At 35.9% G+C, this 13753-nt stretch overlaps 3 protein-coding genes across 13 annotated transcripts in view; 1 reads left to right on the forward strand and 2 right to left on the reverse strand.

The window, feature by feature from the left end:
* Positions 1-1549: 1549 nt before the first annotated feature.
* LOC6638234 (autophagy-related protein 9A) lies at positions 1550-4709 on the reverse strand. The gene has a single exon (XM_002061374.4). It carries the CDS (start codon positions 4593-4595, stop codon positions 1938-1940), a length of 2658 nt encoding a protein of 885 aa, XP_002061410.2. The 5' UTR covers positions 4596-4709; the 3' UTR covers positions 1550-1937.
* Positions 4710-5043: 334 nt separating this feature from the next.
* LOC6638233 lies at positions 5044-7084 on the forward strand. 2 transcript variants are annotated; one of them, XM_002061373.4, is made up of 4 exons: positions 5044-5171; positions 5227-5646; positions 5701-6117; positions 6181-7084. In XM_002061373.4, exons 1-4 carry the CDS (start codon positions 5084-5086, stop codon positions 6888-6890), a joined length of 1635 nt encoding a protein of 544 aa, XP_002061409.3. In that variant the 5' UTR covers positions 5044-5083; the 3' UTR covers positions 6891-7084. The 2 variants fall into 2 exon arrangements, with proteins under 2 accessions (XP_002061409.3, XP_015034719.1); XM_015179233.3 differs by having other exon boundaries at positions 5112-5171; positions 5233-5646.
* A 1884-nt stretch (positions 7085-8968) lies between these two features.
* The window catches only part of LOC6638232 (protein NDRG3), a 28925-nt gene continuing 24140 nt past the window's right edge, over positions 8969-13753 (reverse strand). For 4 of the 10 annotated variants that reach the window (XM_047009486.1, XM_015179263.3, XM_015179262.3 and 1 more), the window contains one exon: positions 8971-9428. In XM_047009486.1, coding sequence (XP_046865442.1) covers positions 9022-9428 — 407 coding nt within the window. In that variant the 3' untranslated portion in view covers positions 8971-9021. Of the gene's footprint in view, positions 9429-11567; positions 11902-12384; positions 12442-13353; positions 13643-13753 lie in introns of those variants that run through there. The other 6 variants (XM_023178083.2, XM_015179258.3, XM_023178076.2 and 3 more) reach the window with 5 other exon arrangements.

Raw genomic sequence — 13753 nt, forward strand, 5'->3', positions numbered from 1 at the left:
CATAGGTAAAAGAACTATATAAATAGAGATTATAAGATCGGAAACGTTTTTTCAGTGCTACAAACAACTGATCAATTTTATAAAACCATCTGAACCACAAAGTTCACCTTGTTGAATTTCTAGTTTGCTTTCACTATTTTCCTTACAACTATTTGATTTTTAGTTGCTCCCGTGATCATTACATTTTACTAGGATGTGGCAAAAGCACCTGTTGAATGCTCCCTTAAACTATCATCATTAGTCGCCACTGCCAGGCACGTTTGATGACGAAAGCTAAAGCCGACGTGCTGCTGCTGTTGCTGCCGTTGACTAGGCCCAGACTCAGGCTCTAATTGCAGAATTGGCAGCTGCGATCTGCGAAATGGCAGCTACCTTATCCAACTGTCAGCGGTGCGCCAATGATCTTGAACTGGTTCTATACAGCGAATATGGTTTTTTTTTCCAGTATTTCTTTTTTGTATTTGCGGTGGTCCCAGCAATCACACACAAAAATGCTCCCGTTCGAATAAGAAAAAAAAATACAAAAAATAAAAAATGGAGAGAATTACATATTCCTGTTGCCTTTCAAATTCGAATGGTTTGGCCCTGCCGTTGGCTAGCTGCCAGATCAGATCAGATCAAGATTTGAATGCGTCTACCACCACAAGCACAAGCACCACCACCACCATCATAACCACCACCACATGCGGTGTCATTACTCGCCTGGCCTGTCGTGCCAATTGGGCGAAGGAAATCATAAATTAAATTCGATTGTTTGACATGTTTCTTTCTTTCAATTTTTTTCAGTTTTTTTTTTTTTTGTTTGCTAACCATTTTTGAGCGTTTCTTTCAGTCATGGTCCATGAGTAGTTCAAGTCTCTCTCTCTCTCTCACCCTCTTATGCTTGACTCTAGAGTTTCCTTGACTAGATCGGATAACATGAGCTCTACAATTAGTACTACATGCAATTCCATCGCAAAATGCAGACGTTCTTCAGATGGTTTCAACGATACGAGCAATGCTGGCCAAAACGGGAAAAAGACTCTAACAAATGGCCACAAGTTATGCGTTTGTGTGTGTGCATGTGAGTGTCTGTTGGGCAACCGATGGACGACGACGTCGTCGTCCCAAAATTGGCGTGCAGCGGAAAAATGAGACAACGTGTTCTCCTAGTCCCCCAAAGCATGCAACACGCACATAATTCATAACAGTGGCTGGCAACCATTCCGATCCATTCTCTTGCTCTCCATTCTCCCATGACCATGCTGCTGGAATCTGTAAGGAGATTCATTTGCACGCACCTGGCCCACGATGGATCGGCGGCATCGGTATATATCAGTGCGGGTTTCTCCTTACTTCTTGCTACCATCAACACCAAATCGCACCAAATGGCTATCGTGTGTGGCAAGTGACACATGAGGCGATGCCAGCACAGCTGGAATCAACGACTTGCAAAACTGAGAAGACGAGAGAAGGGAGAGATGGAGACTTTCCTTATATCCTCCACTAGCAAGTTTGGAATAACTCAAAGTGAAAGGTTAACAAATAAATCATCTAAATTGCATGACAATTATTGTTCAAATGTTATTTATTATTTAGGAATTAAGCTAAAGAAGATCCTACTTATTTAGGGAGAGGATTTACAACATATTTCGTTTTTTTTTTTTTGTTCCCCCATCTTAACAACATTTTATTTCATTTATCGTTTTTCATGAAAATTTATTGCTTTTGTATTTAAGTTTAGTAAATTGTTTTTTTTTTTTTGGATTTTAGTAATAGTTTTTTGTTTTTTTTTTCGTAGTTATGTACTAGACATATCCATTCATATCGACATAATTTTTAAATGTTTCTTAATCTTAACAGCATTGTGTCTGTGTGTGTGTGTGTGTGTGTGTGTGTAGGTGTGTAAGTGTAATCTTTGTAATTGTTCTTAGATATTATATCCAAACGGGTCGCTGCTATGAACGTATGCTACCCATTAGCAACGGGGTGCTCTCGGCAGCCTTTGAGGTAATCACGTTATGGCGGGTGCTTGAGGAGCTTGATGCCGGCGGCGGTCCAGGTGGTCCAGGTGGTCCTCTATAGCCTCTACTAGAACCCGGTCGTGGACCGGGTTGCTGTTGTTGTTGTTGATCATCTGGCTCGATATGTTCATCGATACGGGATTGGCGTGCCTTTCGCTTTTGATCGCTCAACTCGTGCAAATACAGAGCACTGAGGCACATATCAGCCACACCCACACCCATGGGATTCTTGGCCAGTCGTGGCTCTACACCATATAGATTATAGAGTAGTGTGTCACCGGGTCCCTCGAGTCGTCCTTCGGCACGACTGAGACGCAAACGTCGCATGCTATCCAATGGTCCCACACTGGCAGATAGATTCTGTTGCAGCATTTGACGGAAATCACTGCCAATGGCACCAGCACCAGCAGCAGCAGCAGCGGCAGCAGCAGCTGGTTGAGGTTGAAATGATTGGGATAACTCCAGCTGAGCAGGACTCAACTGAGCTGCAAGCACTGAATTGGCTATCGAACAATACTCCTCGCCAATGGTGCCAAATGAGATCAGACTATGGGTCAGAGGATTCTCTGCTGGTTGATTAATATTGGTAGTTTTCGCTCTGACCAATTCACCCATGGCATGGACTCGTATGCCCTTAATAAATTGGCTAGCTTCTTTGGGCATTTGCCATTCCGGATTATTGAGTGTGAATCTTACCAGAGACATTTCCGTTTTGCCACCCACCAGGCTTTGGGGCAATTGCACAGTGTTGGGTCCATGTGGTGGTGGTGGTGGCTCCATTTGGCCACTCTGGCCGATCTGCCAGTCGGGATTACCATGTCTGCGCACATCCATCTGGGCAAATGAACAGACATTACCAACGCCACGCACCGACACTGTAAATGTGCGAAAGAATTTTACAATTTCCATGGCCTTGGGACGAAAGACAAAGATAAGGACGAACGGTGTCACAAATGGACTAAAGATTTCACTCAACAGGTAGCCAGCTTTGAATTGAAAGAAATTGCTAAATTCGTTGCGTACCCGTGCCGTGTGTGCCTGGGATCGCCATTCATTGGGCAGGTAGTGAACATGAGCCAAAATGGCAGTCATTAGCTGTTCGGGGCACCAAATTAAATTCTCATCTGGTATCATGGTGCGACAGACGACACCAATTACCGTTAGCACGGCCATGATGGTCAACATATGTTCCACCTGGAAGACATGTTCCTCGTAAATGCCAAAACCCAAGATTAGCAACAGTAATCCACCACTTATGAAGAGTAAATTTTTGGCTATCACCGCGCCTAGAGGTGATGAAAATGAACTTAGATAACGATCGGCATACTCATAGGCACGATTCAATCTGGCATCCAATTCATGGTCCAGCTCATTGAAATGCCTCAAATACAGACGTCCATAATTCGACCATGTACGCAGACCCAAAGCACTTGGCTCTTTCCTTAAGATGTTGGCATATGAGAAACTAAAATAGATCAATTGCCAAAAAAAGATTACCGGAGCCAATAGTAAATTCACCAAGGCCACGCCCAATATCAACTTGGATAGCCTTTGCGCCAAGTCCGTTTGATTGCTCCTCACGGCAAATTCATCGCGCAATTGCCAATTGTTTTGAAATGGTGAGCCAGGACCGCGAAAGAGTATAAATTCAATATTGAAGAGCATGCCACGACTTAGGGAACAAATCTCTCCAAGAAATGGTAGATTATAACGCACTGGCAGCAATTGCTTATTCATTAGAGCAACCAAATAATTCTTGAATCTCAACACCCGATGATAGATATCCAATTCGGTAAGGGATTCCTTATCAATGCACATATGCTGCTCGGCCTGTACCTTGCGGGTCTTTTGCTGCACCTCATGCCAGGTAATGTTATCTAGTTCGGCATCCTCGATGCCCAAGGCAGTGTTATAGAATTTCTTAATATCCGCATAGTGTATTATATGATATATAGTCCTGAGCAGGCGTATGCCCAAATAGATGGCCGCCATAAATATAATGATAAAGGTAAAAATACCAATATCATCAATACACTCTCCCGCCGGTTTGATCACATCCGAAAGTGTAGTCTTAGCCGAAGGTGTAGTCTTATTTGGATACTTATCGCCAAATAGGATGTCATAGTGGATGCAGTGCATCGTGAATGTTAACAACCAGATGACAAATGCAAATTCCAGCACTTGCAATACTTCATCTAGTACAATCACTTGAAATCCATGCTTTTGCTGATAAGTGTACATGCGGGAGAAAAATGAATCCAAATCTTCAATATGATTCCATCGAGCCTTACTCGTCTCTGGAACAATGTGAATCATAATGCCACTCGTATGTGGCGTGTCCATTTCATGTTCCTGCTCATCGTGCTGATGTTGCTGGTGGTGGTGGTGTTGTTGCTGTTGCTGCAGGGGAGGATCGGTGAGGTCTAAATGCGCAGCAGCTGTGAACAATGATTTTGCGTTCTCGTCGTCGTCCGCTGCTGTTGTTGTTTTTGTTTCTTTTGCTTGGTTAGCCTCTACATTTGCTGCTGTACGAAATGGATTTGTCAGCTCCTCGTCCAGGGAGCGATAATTAATATTTGGGCTTGACATCATGCACCAAGCCCCAAGGTCAAATATCTAATACAAATTTATTTATATCACACTTTGCTTTGCTCGTTTATATAGTATTTTAATTAAACACAAAACACAAATTTCGTCTTTGTTTTGTATTTTGCTAGAACAACTGTTGCCCAACTGTTTTATCTAACTATGAAGTTGCCACACATTTTCTTTAACACTGGCGCCATCTATACAATAACTAATGGTTAACTAATCAGTGCTGGCAACATTTTTATCGTTTCATAGAGTTAAAACAAAAACAATTATTTGTATTTAATAGTCTAAAACGAACAATTTAAGAACTTAAGAGTTGCCACGACATTTGAAAAATGTTTTCAAATGCTTGGCTTACACCAAGAAATAACGTGTTTCGCCCTTAGCGGCATGTAGCGGGATTTGAAATGCTCTCTTAGTGGTCATCTCTAACGAAATTCTGGCAACGCTTTTGTTGTTCAAATTTGCTAAAAGAAGAAAAGAAAACAATGAGCAAATATTCTGCATCCTTTGCGAAAAATCCGGAAGATGGGGAATACAAGGAACCAAAATATGCCCACATGTTGAGCACAGAATGTATGTAACCACATTGGAGGACCACCCAAACCGGAAATAACTTTTCAATTTTAAGATTTAGAGGATATGCCAGAGGAGCACCAAGGAATGTCTGGAAATTTAACCGGCCGATGCAAATGGGCTGATGGCGAAGTGGAAACATTTTTTGATATCATAAGAACACTCAAATTGCAATCTCATCTCAAAACCAAAAGAAACGACAAAGTCTTTAAGCTGATAGTCAGGGAAATGAACAAACGCGGCTATCAAAAGAAACCCGATCAGTTAAAGATTAAGTATCATCAATTGAGGCGTCAGTACGCTAGGGCCAAAAGTGTAGATGAAGGGTCAGGATTATTTGAGCATTTCGAAGCGTTACACGAGTTGGTCGATGAAAATCGCTCAGAGCAGGAAATGGAGAATGATTCCAGTGCTGCAGAAATAGATGAGGTGGAGGAAGATGCCAACATGGACAGTGAGGAGAGGGAGGGTGGCGGTTAGTTGTATCATGCCATTGCTTTGCACATATTTACTTACTCTTATATTGCAGATGCTGGCCAAGATGATCCTGGAGCTTCTAGTTTCATTAATGCCCGCTGCAAATGGGCTGAGGGTGAAGTGGATGTGTTTCTTGATCTGATTACATCGATGGGTCTGCAAACGGCTTTGCTGCGCAAACGTAATGCCAAAATCTTTAAATTGCTATCCAAGGAGATGTCCAAAAAGAATTACATAAAGGGACCGGATAAGTTACGCATTAAGTTTCAATTATTAAGGCGTCTCTATAACAAGGTCAAAAATGGCAGCGATGAATCCTTCGAGCACTTTGAGGCCATGCGCAAGGTACTGGATCCCACAGAGGAAGAAGCTGCCATGGCCGAAGGTGATGGAAATTTTAGCAGTAGTAGCGACAGCGAATTCAATGATTCGGACGATGAGGATAATGATTTCGCCCAGCGTGGAGGCGGTGAGTCCTTATGATTTCATTTTTGATTGTTGTTTTTAAACAATTGTCATTCCTCTTCTGCAGCACATTTCTGGTCGGATGAGGAAGTGGATGCGTTTCTACTGATCATTAAGGAAAATGGCTTCTTTCGTGCCCTCGATGGTTCACGTAAACGTAACTTTAAGACTCTCATACACATCTCCCAAATTCTGGCCAAACAATCCTACAAACGTACACCCCATCAGCTTCGGAATAAATTGCGTCTGCTGATCAAACGTTACAGGGAAGCCAAGAAGAATGGACTTTCCAATGTACGCATCCTGCCACGACATTTCGATATGTTCGAGGATCTATATAATGCTCCCAAAACGCAAGCGAAAAAGTCAATGGATTTACCTAAAGTAAACACTAGTCCCAGTTTAGCATCGAAGCCATTGTCAAAGAAATTTAAACAAAAAATGCCATTAGATAGCGATTTAGAGCAATCAAGTTCCAGTTGTGATCTCCTAAGAGCTGCTGCCGCTGGTGAAAGCGATTACTTCAATGGTGATGCTGATGGAGCGGATACCGGCTATGATGCCGGTCTACCAGAGCCAAGTCCCCTGGAGGTACTTACGGCCATCAATAAGAATCAAAAGCAACTTTTAGCATTCCTCAAGACATCCAATGATAATTTCCTCCGGCAACAGCAAGAACAGCAACGACAATTTCTTCAAGAAATGGCCACAATTATGAGGCAGGATCGTGAGGAAAACTTTCGCATGTTAGCTGAACTAATCACGTCATCCAAATGATAAAACTACATCGAGTCGAGCTTTTTAATACCCCCGGACTACCAAACGGGGGATTACATAAAGATGAACAATTGATTTAAATTAGGATAGCAAGAATATAAAATAGTTTAACAATAATTTTAATTTATAAACATCACAAAAAATATCGTTTAGATATTTTTAAGAAAATAAATAAGATGCGATTTTATACTCACCTTTTTATAAATCCTTTTATTCATCGAAAATCAAAATATGTATACTTACTTATGTAAATTGTTTCATTCATTGGTATTATTTAACGAGAATTTTGTGAGGGTACTTTGAAATTCGTTGCCATAAAGTTTTTTTTTTTTTACACTTAAACACAAATATCAATGTTAAGCTTCTAAAACTTTTATTGAATTGAATTCGAAGTTATTTGCAAAAGAGGTTTATCATTATTTTGTTTTTTTTACTTTTTTTGTTTAGTTTTTGGTTTTTCTTTTGTAGATTCTTTAATGTTATTTGGTGTGAGTGTATGTGTGTGTGTGTGTTTAGTGTTTGAATTTATTTCATTTTTATTCCTCAATTGTCTACAAGTTAGCTAAATTGTGTTTTGTTTTTTTATTATTTACTTTTTTTTTGAGAGATTTTAAATTATTATTTTGATATGCTACATTTTTTGGGATTCATTTTTTTTTTTTTTTTGTTTGCGATTAATTTAACAGTTAGTTATTTGTGTTTTTATTTTTGTTTTCTTTTTAACATTTAAGCGAAAATGCTTTATTTATTTATAAACTTTTTTTTTGTAGATTCTCGTCACAACAACTAAGCAAGCTCTCAATCTCTGATCAACGTTGTCCATAAAAAATAATTAAACCTTAAAAAAAAGGATCACTAAATGTTGTCCAATTAATTATAAATTTAACAGTTTAACTAAAAACATTTGATTATTTTGTTTTTTGTTGTGTTGAATATTTGTATGTAACAATATGTATGGTTTATTTTTCTTTCTTGTTGGTTTTTTGTTTTTTTTTTTTTGTATGCTACGCTTCAGGCACAAAGTGTATAAATTACAAATACTTCAACTAATCCATTTCGATTTTTTGTCTTGGTGAAGTAACATAACATATACATATATCTATTATGTTTAATTATTTTTGTTTTTTTTTTTGTTTTACAGTTTTGTTCTCAATTCCGATTTGTTTTTTAGTTTTCACCTTAAAAGAAGTTGAAGATTTAATAAATTATATACAAATATCAAATCGAAAAGTCATTTAAAAAAATATTGGCTCATAGATATCGAAATAATCGGTATTGGGAACAATTCCATAAATTTATATTGATTTGTATTTAAGTTTATACCCTTGCAGAGGTTTTTTTTTAGTTTTTTGGTCACATAATGCTTGATGAACCAAAGATAAATTTTTCTTGAAATTGTTTAGACTACTTTTTGAAAAGTACGTAAATTAAATTCCATATTAGACTAAATATATAAAAACTTATAGTTTTAAAAGAACAAATTCTAGATATGTCACTAAGAGTTTCATTTAGTATAACTTCTATGAAGTTTAAAATAGATGAACTTAATAAATTTTTGGGATATGTTATGAATCAATTTCAAACCATTTTTTATATATTAGTTCTTTTATCAATCGAATTTGAATTCTTTCAAAATATTCTTTCGCAATGACTAAAAATAAACTTTAGGTTCAGAAATTTAAGATTTATTAAATTTTAGTTCTTCTATTAATCAAAAATTTCTTTCGCAATGATTTTTAAATAAATTTTCAGATCTATGTAGATCCTAGTCGAGAAACTGCAAGGGTATTGATTTATTATATATATAAGTAGGCTTCCTTTCGGTTTTCCGAACATAATTTACGGTGTGATTTTTTGTATTTTCTTTTTTATTTTTGGTATTATTGTTTTTGCGGTGTATTCGATTTCTGGAACGGCTTGGCATAAAGTCTAAATTGTAAGAGTTTTAGGCTAATGCTGCTTGGGCTAAGCGCTTGGCTGCTGCTGTTGCTGCTGTGTTTATTATTATATTAAATATGGTATGTTTAATTTCTCTTTTCTTTTTTTCATATAACAACAATAACAATTTGTGTGTGTTGCGTGTGTGTGTGTCGTGTGTGTGTCTGTGGTGTGTATGTTTTTGTTTTAGTATTTAAGAGCTAACCGGCTCGGGCAGTGGATTCTCAGTGATGCGTATTTTGTTGTTTTGTGTGCCATAATATAGGGTACCCGATGTATCCGTTGTTGTTGCATTTGTTGTTGTCATATAGGCTCGATTCCCATTACCATTCTCCTCCTGATCCTGATCAACCAATTCATCCTCCTCTTCCTCCATTTCGGATGCAACAGCACTGTCATTCGATGCGGCATTATTATTCTCACCATGATGACAATTGATGGCCGTTTCCCTAAGACGTTGACCCAAACGTAAATTCAATTGCCTTTCACGTTCCTGCATTGCTTGCATTTGTTGCTCCCGGAAATTGGCAAAGAATATCGACGAATAGGTATGATATTTGGTGCCACAGGGTGAGCTAGCTGGCGTTGATAAAGGTGTTGCTGTGGCCCAGTTGGAGTTTGAAGTTATTGGAGTAGTGGTAAGTAGTATTTTTGGTGGGGGGGAGGGGAAGGTAGTAGTAGTTTTGGTTTTTGTTATTTACTTGACTTTTTGTTTAGTTTTATCTAAAGATTTTTCTTGTTTTTTAGGTTTTCTGGTTGGTTTTTTTTTTTTGCTGCTGCTTCGGTGTGTGCGTGTGTGTGTGTGTGTGTGTGTAGTTTGAGTGTGTTGATGTATGATCAGGATGAAAGCTGATGCTGGATGCTGGTTCTGCACATGCTGATTGAATGATGATGCTCGCGATTTTGATAGATAGATGAAGATATTAGATGTCCCCCTTCTCCTCTCTATATAGTCCAGTTTCCTGCTATATGTTTTTCATTTTGTGGGAAAGTTCAACGAAAAAAGAAAATCCAACGTCGAATTTTCTGCGAATTTTTTTTTTTTTTGCTTATATTTCTCATAATTCGTTCGGTTTATTTAGAATTCTCAAATATACAACAAAAGCTTACACTTTGAATTATTTTCGTTATATGTATTTGTTGTTTTTTTTTTTTTTTGCATATATACGTATTTTGTTAAATCTGTTTTATTAGCGTTGTTTTCTTTTTCTTTGTCCATGTTTTATGTATGTATATTTGTATAAAGTATTGTAAATATATAAAGTTTTATTGCTTCAATACATTTAGGCGTTGGTATGCGTGTATTTTGTAATGTAATGTGTGTGTGAATTTTTCAAAATAAACTGAAGCTTAAACAATTAACATAAGGCAGCTCTTTGTAAAGTGTAAAAATTTAACCAATGCAAGCTTAGACCAATAACTTCATTGTTTCTTTAACAAAAATTTAATATTTCCCAGTTTAATACATCTATTAACATCTGTGTCAATTATCATTAAGATCAGATGGCTACTTTTCATGGGAACAAGCAATCCAACATATGAATTTCGGTCTGAAAAACTTGCTTTCTAAAATATTAATAATTTTTGGCTCGATATTGAAAGCTAAGCGAATCTCTCTTTTCGTAACCCAATTCTAAAGCCTCTAAGAACCAGACAATTTCTGTCAACAGTATGACAACTAACAATTTTTTGAATATTTAAAAAAGTAATACACAATTTGACTTTGAAGTCTTCGAGCAAATGGATGAACTTACATAACCACCTCTTTTTATTACATTTCAAATCATATGCAGATATTTTTCGATGGAAAAAGTCATGAAATTTCCTAATTTTCTGTTCATAAATGACTAATATATGGAGAGAAAGTTTAACCCTAGACAGGAATTCTATTGATAACATCCTTATTACCCATTTGTTAATCTGTTTTCACTCCTTATAGAGTTGTATTTTTAATCATACACTTCGATGGACTTATGTACATTCTGTTATTGTACTTTATATAAATCTAATTTTGACCATATGGAAGAGTCATGAGGGAAATTTTTTGCCTGAAGTATGCGAAAAGATGAAGAAGTTGTGGGGAAAAAAAAAGGAAAAACTCAAGGCAGAACAAGTTTTTAGGCATACGAACAGTTATAAACTTCTTGCAAAAAATGAATAGTTGTTCAGCGTATTGCATACTTAAAGGGGCGAAATCCCCCATTTTATTGCCCCGGATGCGCCTATGAGTCAGTGTTAACTAAAAGTTTTCAAATGCTAAACAAAAATGGTAGTGGCACTTTAAATTTAAAATTAAACTCAAAAAAGCTGCCGAAAAGGATCAAAAATATATATTTAATTATGAATGATAATAGACAAATACAAAAATAACGCACACATAACGTACACACATAATATATATATGTATTTATAGAATATTCAAATATACATAAACATTACGGTTTTTTCTTTTCATTTGCTTTTTTTTTGTTTTATTATTTTTCAAATTCATTTTAATTGAATTTCCAATATCTTAAGCTAAACAATACCGTACAGATACATATAAGATATATATATATAATATAAATTATAATAATTAATAAAAAATAACTCAACAAAGCCAAAAAAAAAAATGTATATATGAAGGAAAAATTAGAAAATAATAACTGAAAAATAATAATCAATTGGAAATCACAGAACAAAAAGAAAAATTTTATGTTGTTTTGATGTTGTTTTGTTGTTGTTTGTTGTTGTTTTTGTAGTTGTTTGCCATTTTGTTATCTCAGCGTAATAAGTGTTGTTGTTGTTGTGGTGTGGCTTCCAAAAAATTTCTCTCACTCGTGTGTAATGTAATGGTTTTTTTTTGTTGTTAATTAATTGATTGATTGATTCATTGATTGTATATTGGGTTGCTCTTCCTCCAAGTCCTGCGAGGATCAGCACCTCACACAGTATTCCTCTCTCTGTCTCTCTGAGTGTGTTTATGTGTGTGTGTGTATGTGTGTGTTTTAATGCACACTCAGATCAATTTGATTGGAACTGCTCCGACTGGCCATTGAGATTTTGCGCGCCAACTTTTGTAGTGTGCCAACAGCTTCAGAAATGTTGTGGTTCGTTTTTATCAATATCATGGATTTATTTATATTTTTTTTTTTTGTAATTTCATTGCGTGTAAATAAATAAAATAAATAAAACATCAAAATAAATTAAACATTTTTGCAAGTGTAAGTGTAAAGAGAGAGCAAGAGTAGGAGAAAATAGTGATAAAGATAGAGGAAAAGATAGCAATTAAAAGACAGAAACGGAGCAAAACTACGTGTTTTTGTGAAGAGAGCGAGAGAGAGAGAGAAAGTTAATGTCCTTTTGCAATAGAAGCTTTCAAAGCTCACAAGGACAATCTCTTTTTCTCTCTTGCCCTCTTCTTTTCTATGTGTTTGTATGTTGTGTGTGTGTGGGTGTGTGCTATATATATATATATTTCTAAGCTCTACTATTATATCAATTATATTTTTTTTTGTAGATAATATTTCATTTTATTTAATTTAGCTAAATGCATTCCAAACTAGAATTTTTGTTTAAAAATTGTTATTTAATTTTGTTCTTCAAGCTGCCTATTGAGTGGGTTTCTCAGACACTGTGTATGTGTGTGTGTGTGTGTACAAATATACATACCATTAATTTATTTCATTATTATTGTTATGGTTTTTAGTTGTTATTTGTAAACGAAAAGAAATATTTTTGTAGGTTTTTAAAAGTCAAACGCGGACCCCCCAAAAAAAAAATAAAGACGAGAAATGATTATAATGAAGTAAGCAAATGATGACCAGAGAGAGATAGAGAGAGACAGATTATTGGGTGTTATAATGAAAGAGATATATAAATGAGTGTGATAAGAGATAGTTAGTTGGATAGAGAGACAGACAAAGTGGGCGGGGTTAAGGCAGGCAGGCGGCGATATTTATATTATTTTTTGTACATATTGTTGTTTGATTGTGTATTATTTATATATATAATTTTTTTTTTTTTATTATTTTTATGTGTTTGTTTTTGTTGGTTTTTTTCAGTTTTTTTGTAGCGAAAAACAAGCAGTTTTTGGAGAAGGAAAAAAAGAAATGAAAAAAACAAAGTAAGATGAAGAATATTGAGATATTTTCGTTGATAAAATGTTGGAAAATGGAGGTCATATCAGTTGTGTGTTGTTTCAAGAGAGTTATTAGAGAAGGGAGTAGAAATTTTGGTGGTGGTGTCGGGGGGTGGTGGTGGTGAGAGTAGGGAATTTATGGCGACAGACAATAAGACAACTGAGGCTGACTAATTTTAAACCCTGATTTGATTTTCAACAACTTTTTGTTCGTTCGTTTGATTTTGATTTTATTATTTGTAAAACTGTTACATATAATATATATATATTGTATATATAGTTTTTTTTGTTTTGTATATATAAATTTTATAATTTATTTGAAAAGCCAATTGGTTTTGTTTTTTTTTTTATATTTAACTATATTTTTTTTTCGTTTGGTTTGACAATTTGTTTCAGTTTTGTTTAATACATGAAAAAAGCTGTGGAAAAACTTTTCTTTTTGGTTTTGCAATTTTCTCTTCAATAATTACTCTAGATACTCTAAGGGGGTTGTGGGGTATTCAGGATTATAGTCGTGGGACTAATAGGAAATACTGCTTTTTCATCTTTGGAATTTGATTCGATTTTGAACTGAACTGTAAACTTGATTAATCATTTGCGGAGCTAGAGACTTGTTCGGGGGGCGGGGGAGATTCTCTCTCACTTAATGATTAAAAAGTGAATGGATCCAAATTGGGAGATTTTAGGTGTAAGACTAAGAGATATAAAGATAGGTGGTAGATTTAGATTTGATTTGATTTTTTTTTTTTTTTTTGTAGATTGTTGGAGTTGAAGTGGTTGGTTGGTTGGTTGGTTGGTTGAGTGT

The sequence above is a fragment of the Drosophila willistoni genome (genome assembly GCF_018902025.1).
Source record: "Drosophila willistoni isolate 14030-0811.24 chromosome 2L unlocalized genomic scaffold, UCI_dwil_1.1 Seg139, whole genome shotgun sequence".
NCBI classification, from domain to species: domain Eukaryota; kingdom Metazoa; phylum Arthropoda; class Insecta; order Diptera; family Drosophilidae; genus Drosophila; species Drosophila willistoni.

What these genes read in the sequence shown, in the direction of transcription:
- LOC6638234 (XM_002061374.4), bottom strand. Translation starts at nt 4,595, where the DNA reads ATGATGTCAAGCCCAAATATTAATTATCGCTCCCTGGACGAGGAGCTG.
- LOC6638233 (XM_002061373.4), top strand. Translation starts at nt 5,084, where the DNA reads ATGAGCAAATATTCTGCATCCTTTGCGAAAAATCCGGAAGATGGGGAA. An exon ending in CCACATGTTGAGCACAGAAT is followed by an intron (nt 5,172 to 5,226) that starts GTATGTAACCAC and finishes TTCAATTTTAAG; the next exon opens with ATTTAGAGGATATGCCAGAG. An exon ending in TGAGGAGAGGGAGGGTGGCG is followed by an intron (nt 5,647 to 5,700) that starts GTTAGTTGTATC and finishes CTTATATTGCAG; the next exon opens with ATGCTGGCCAAGATGATCCT.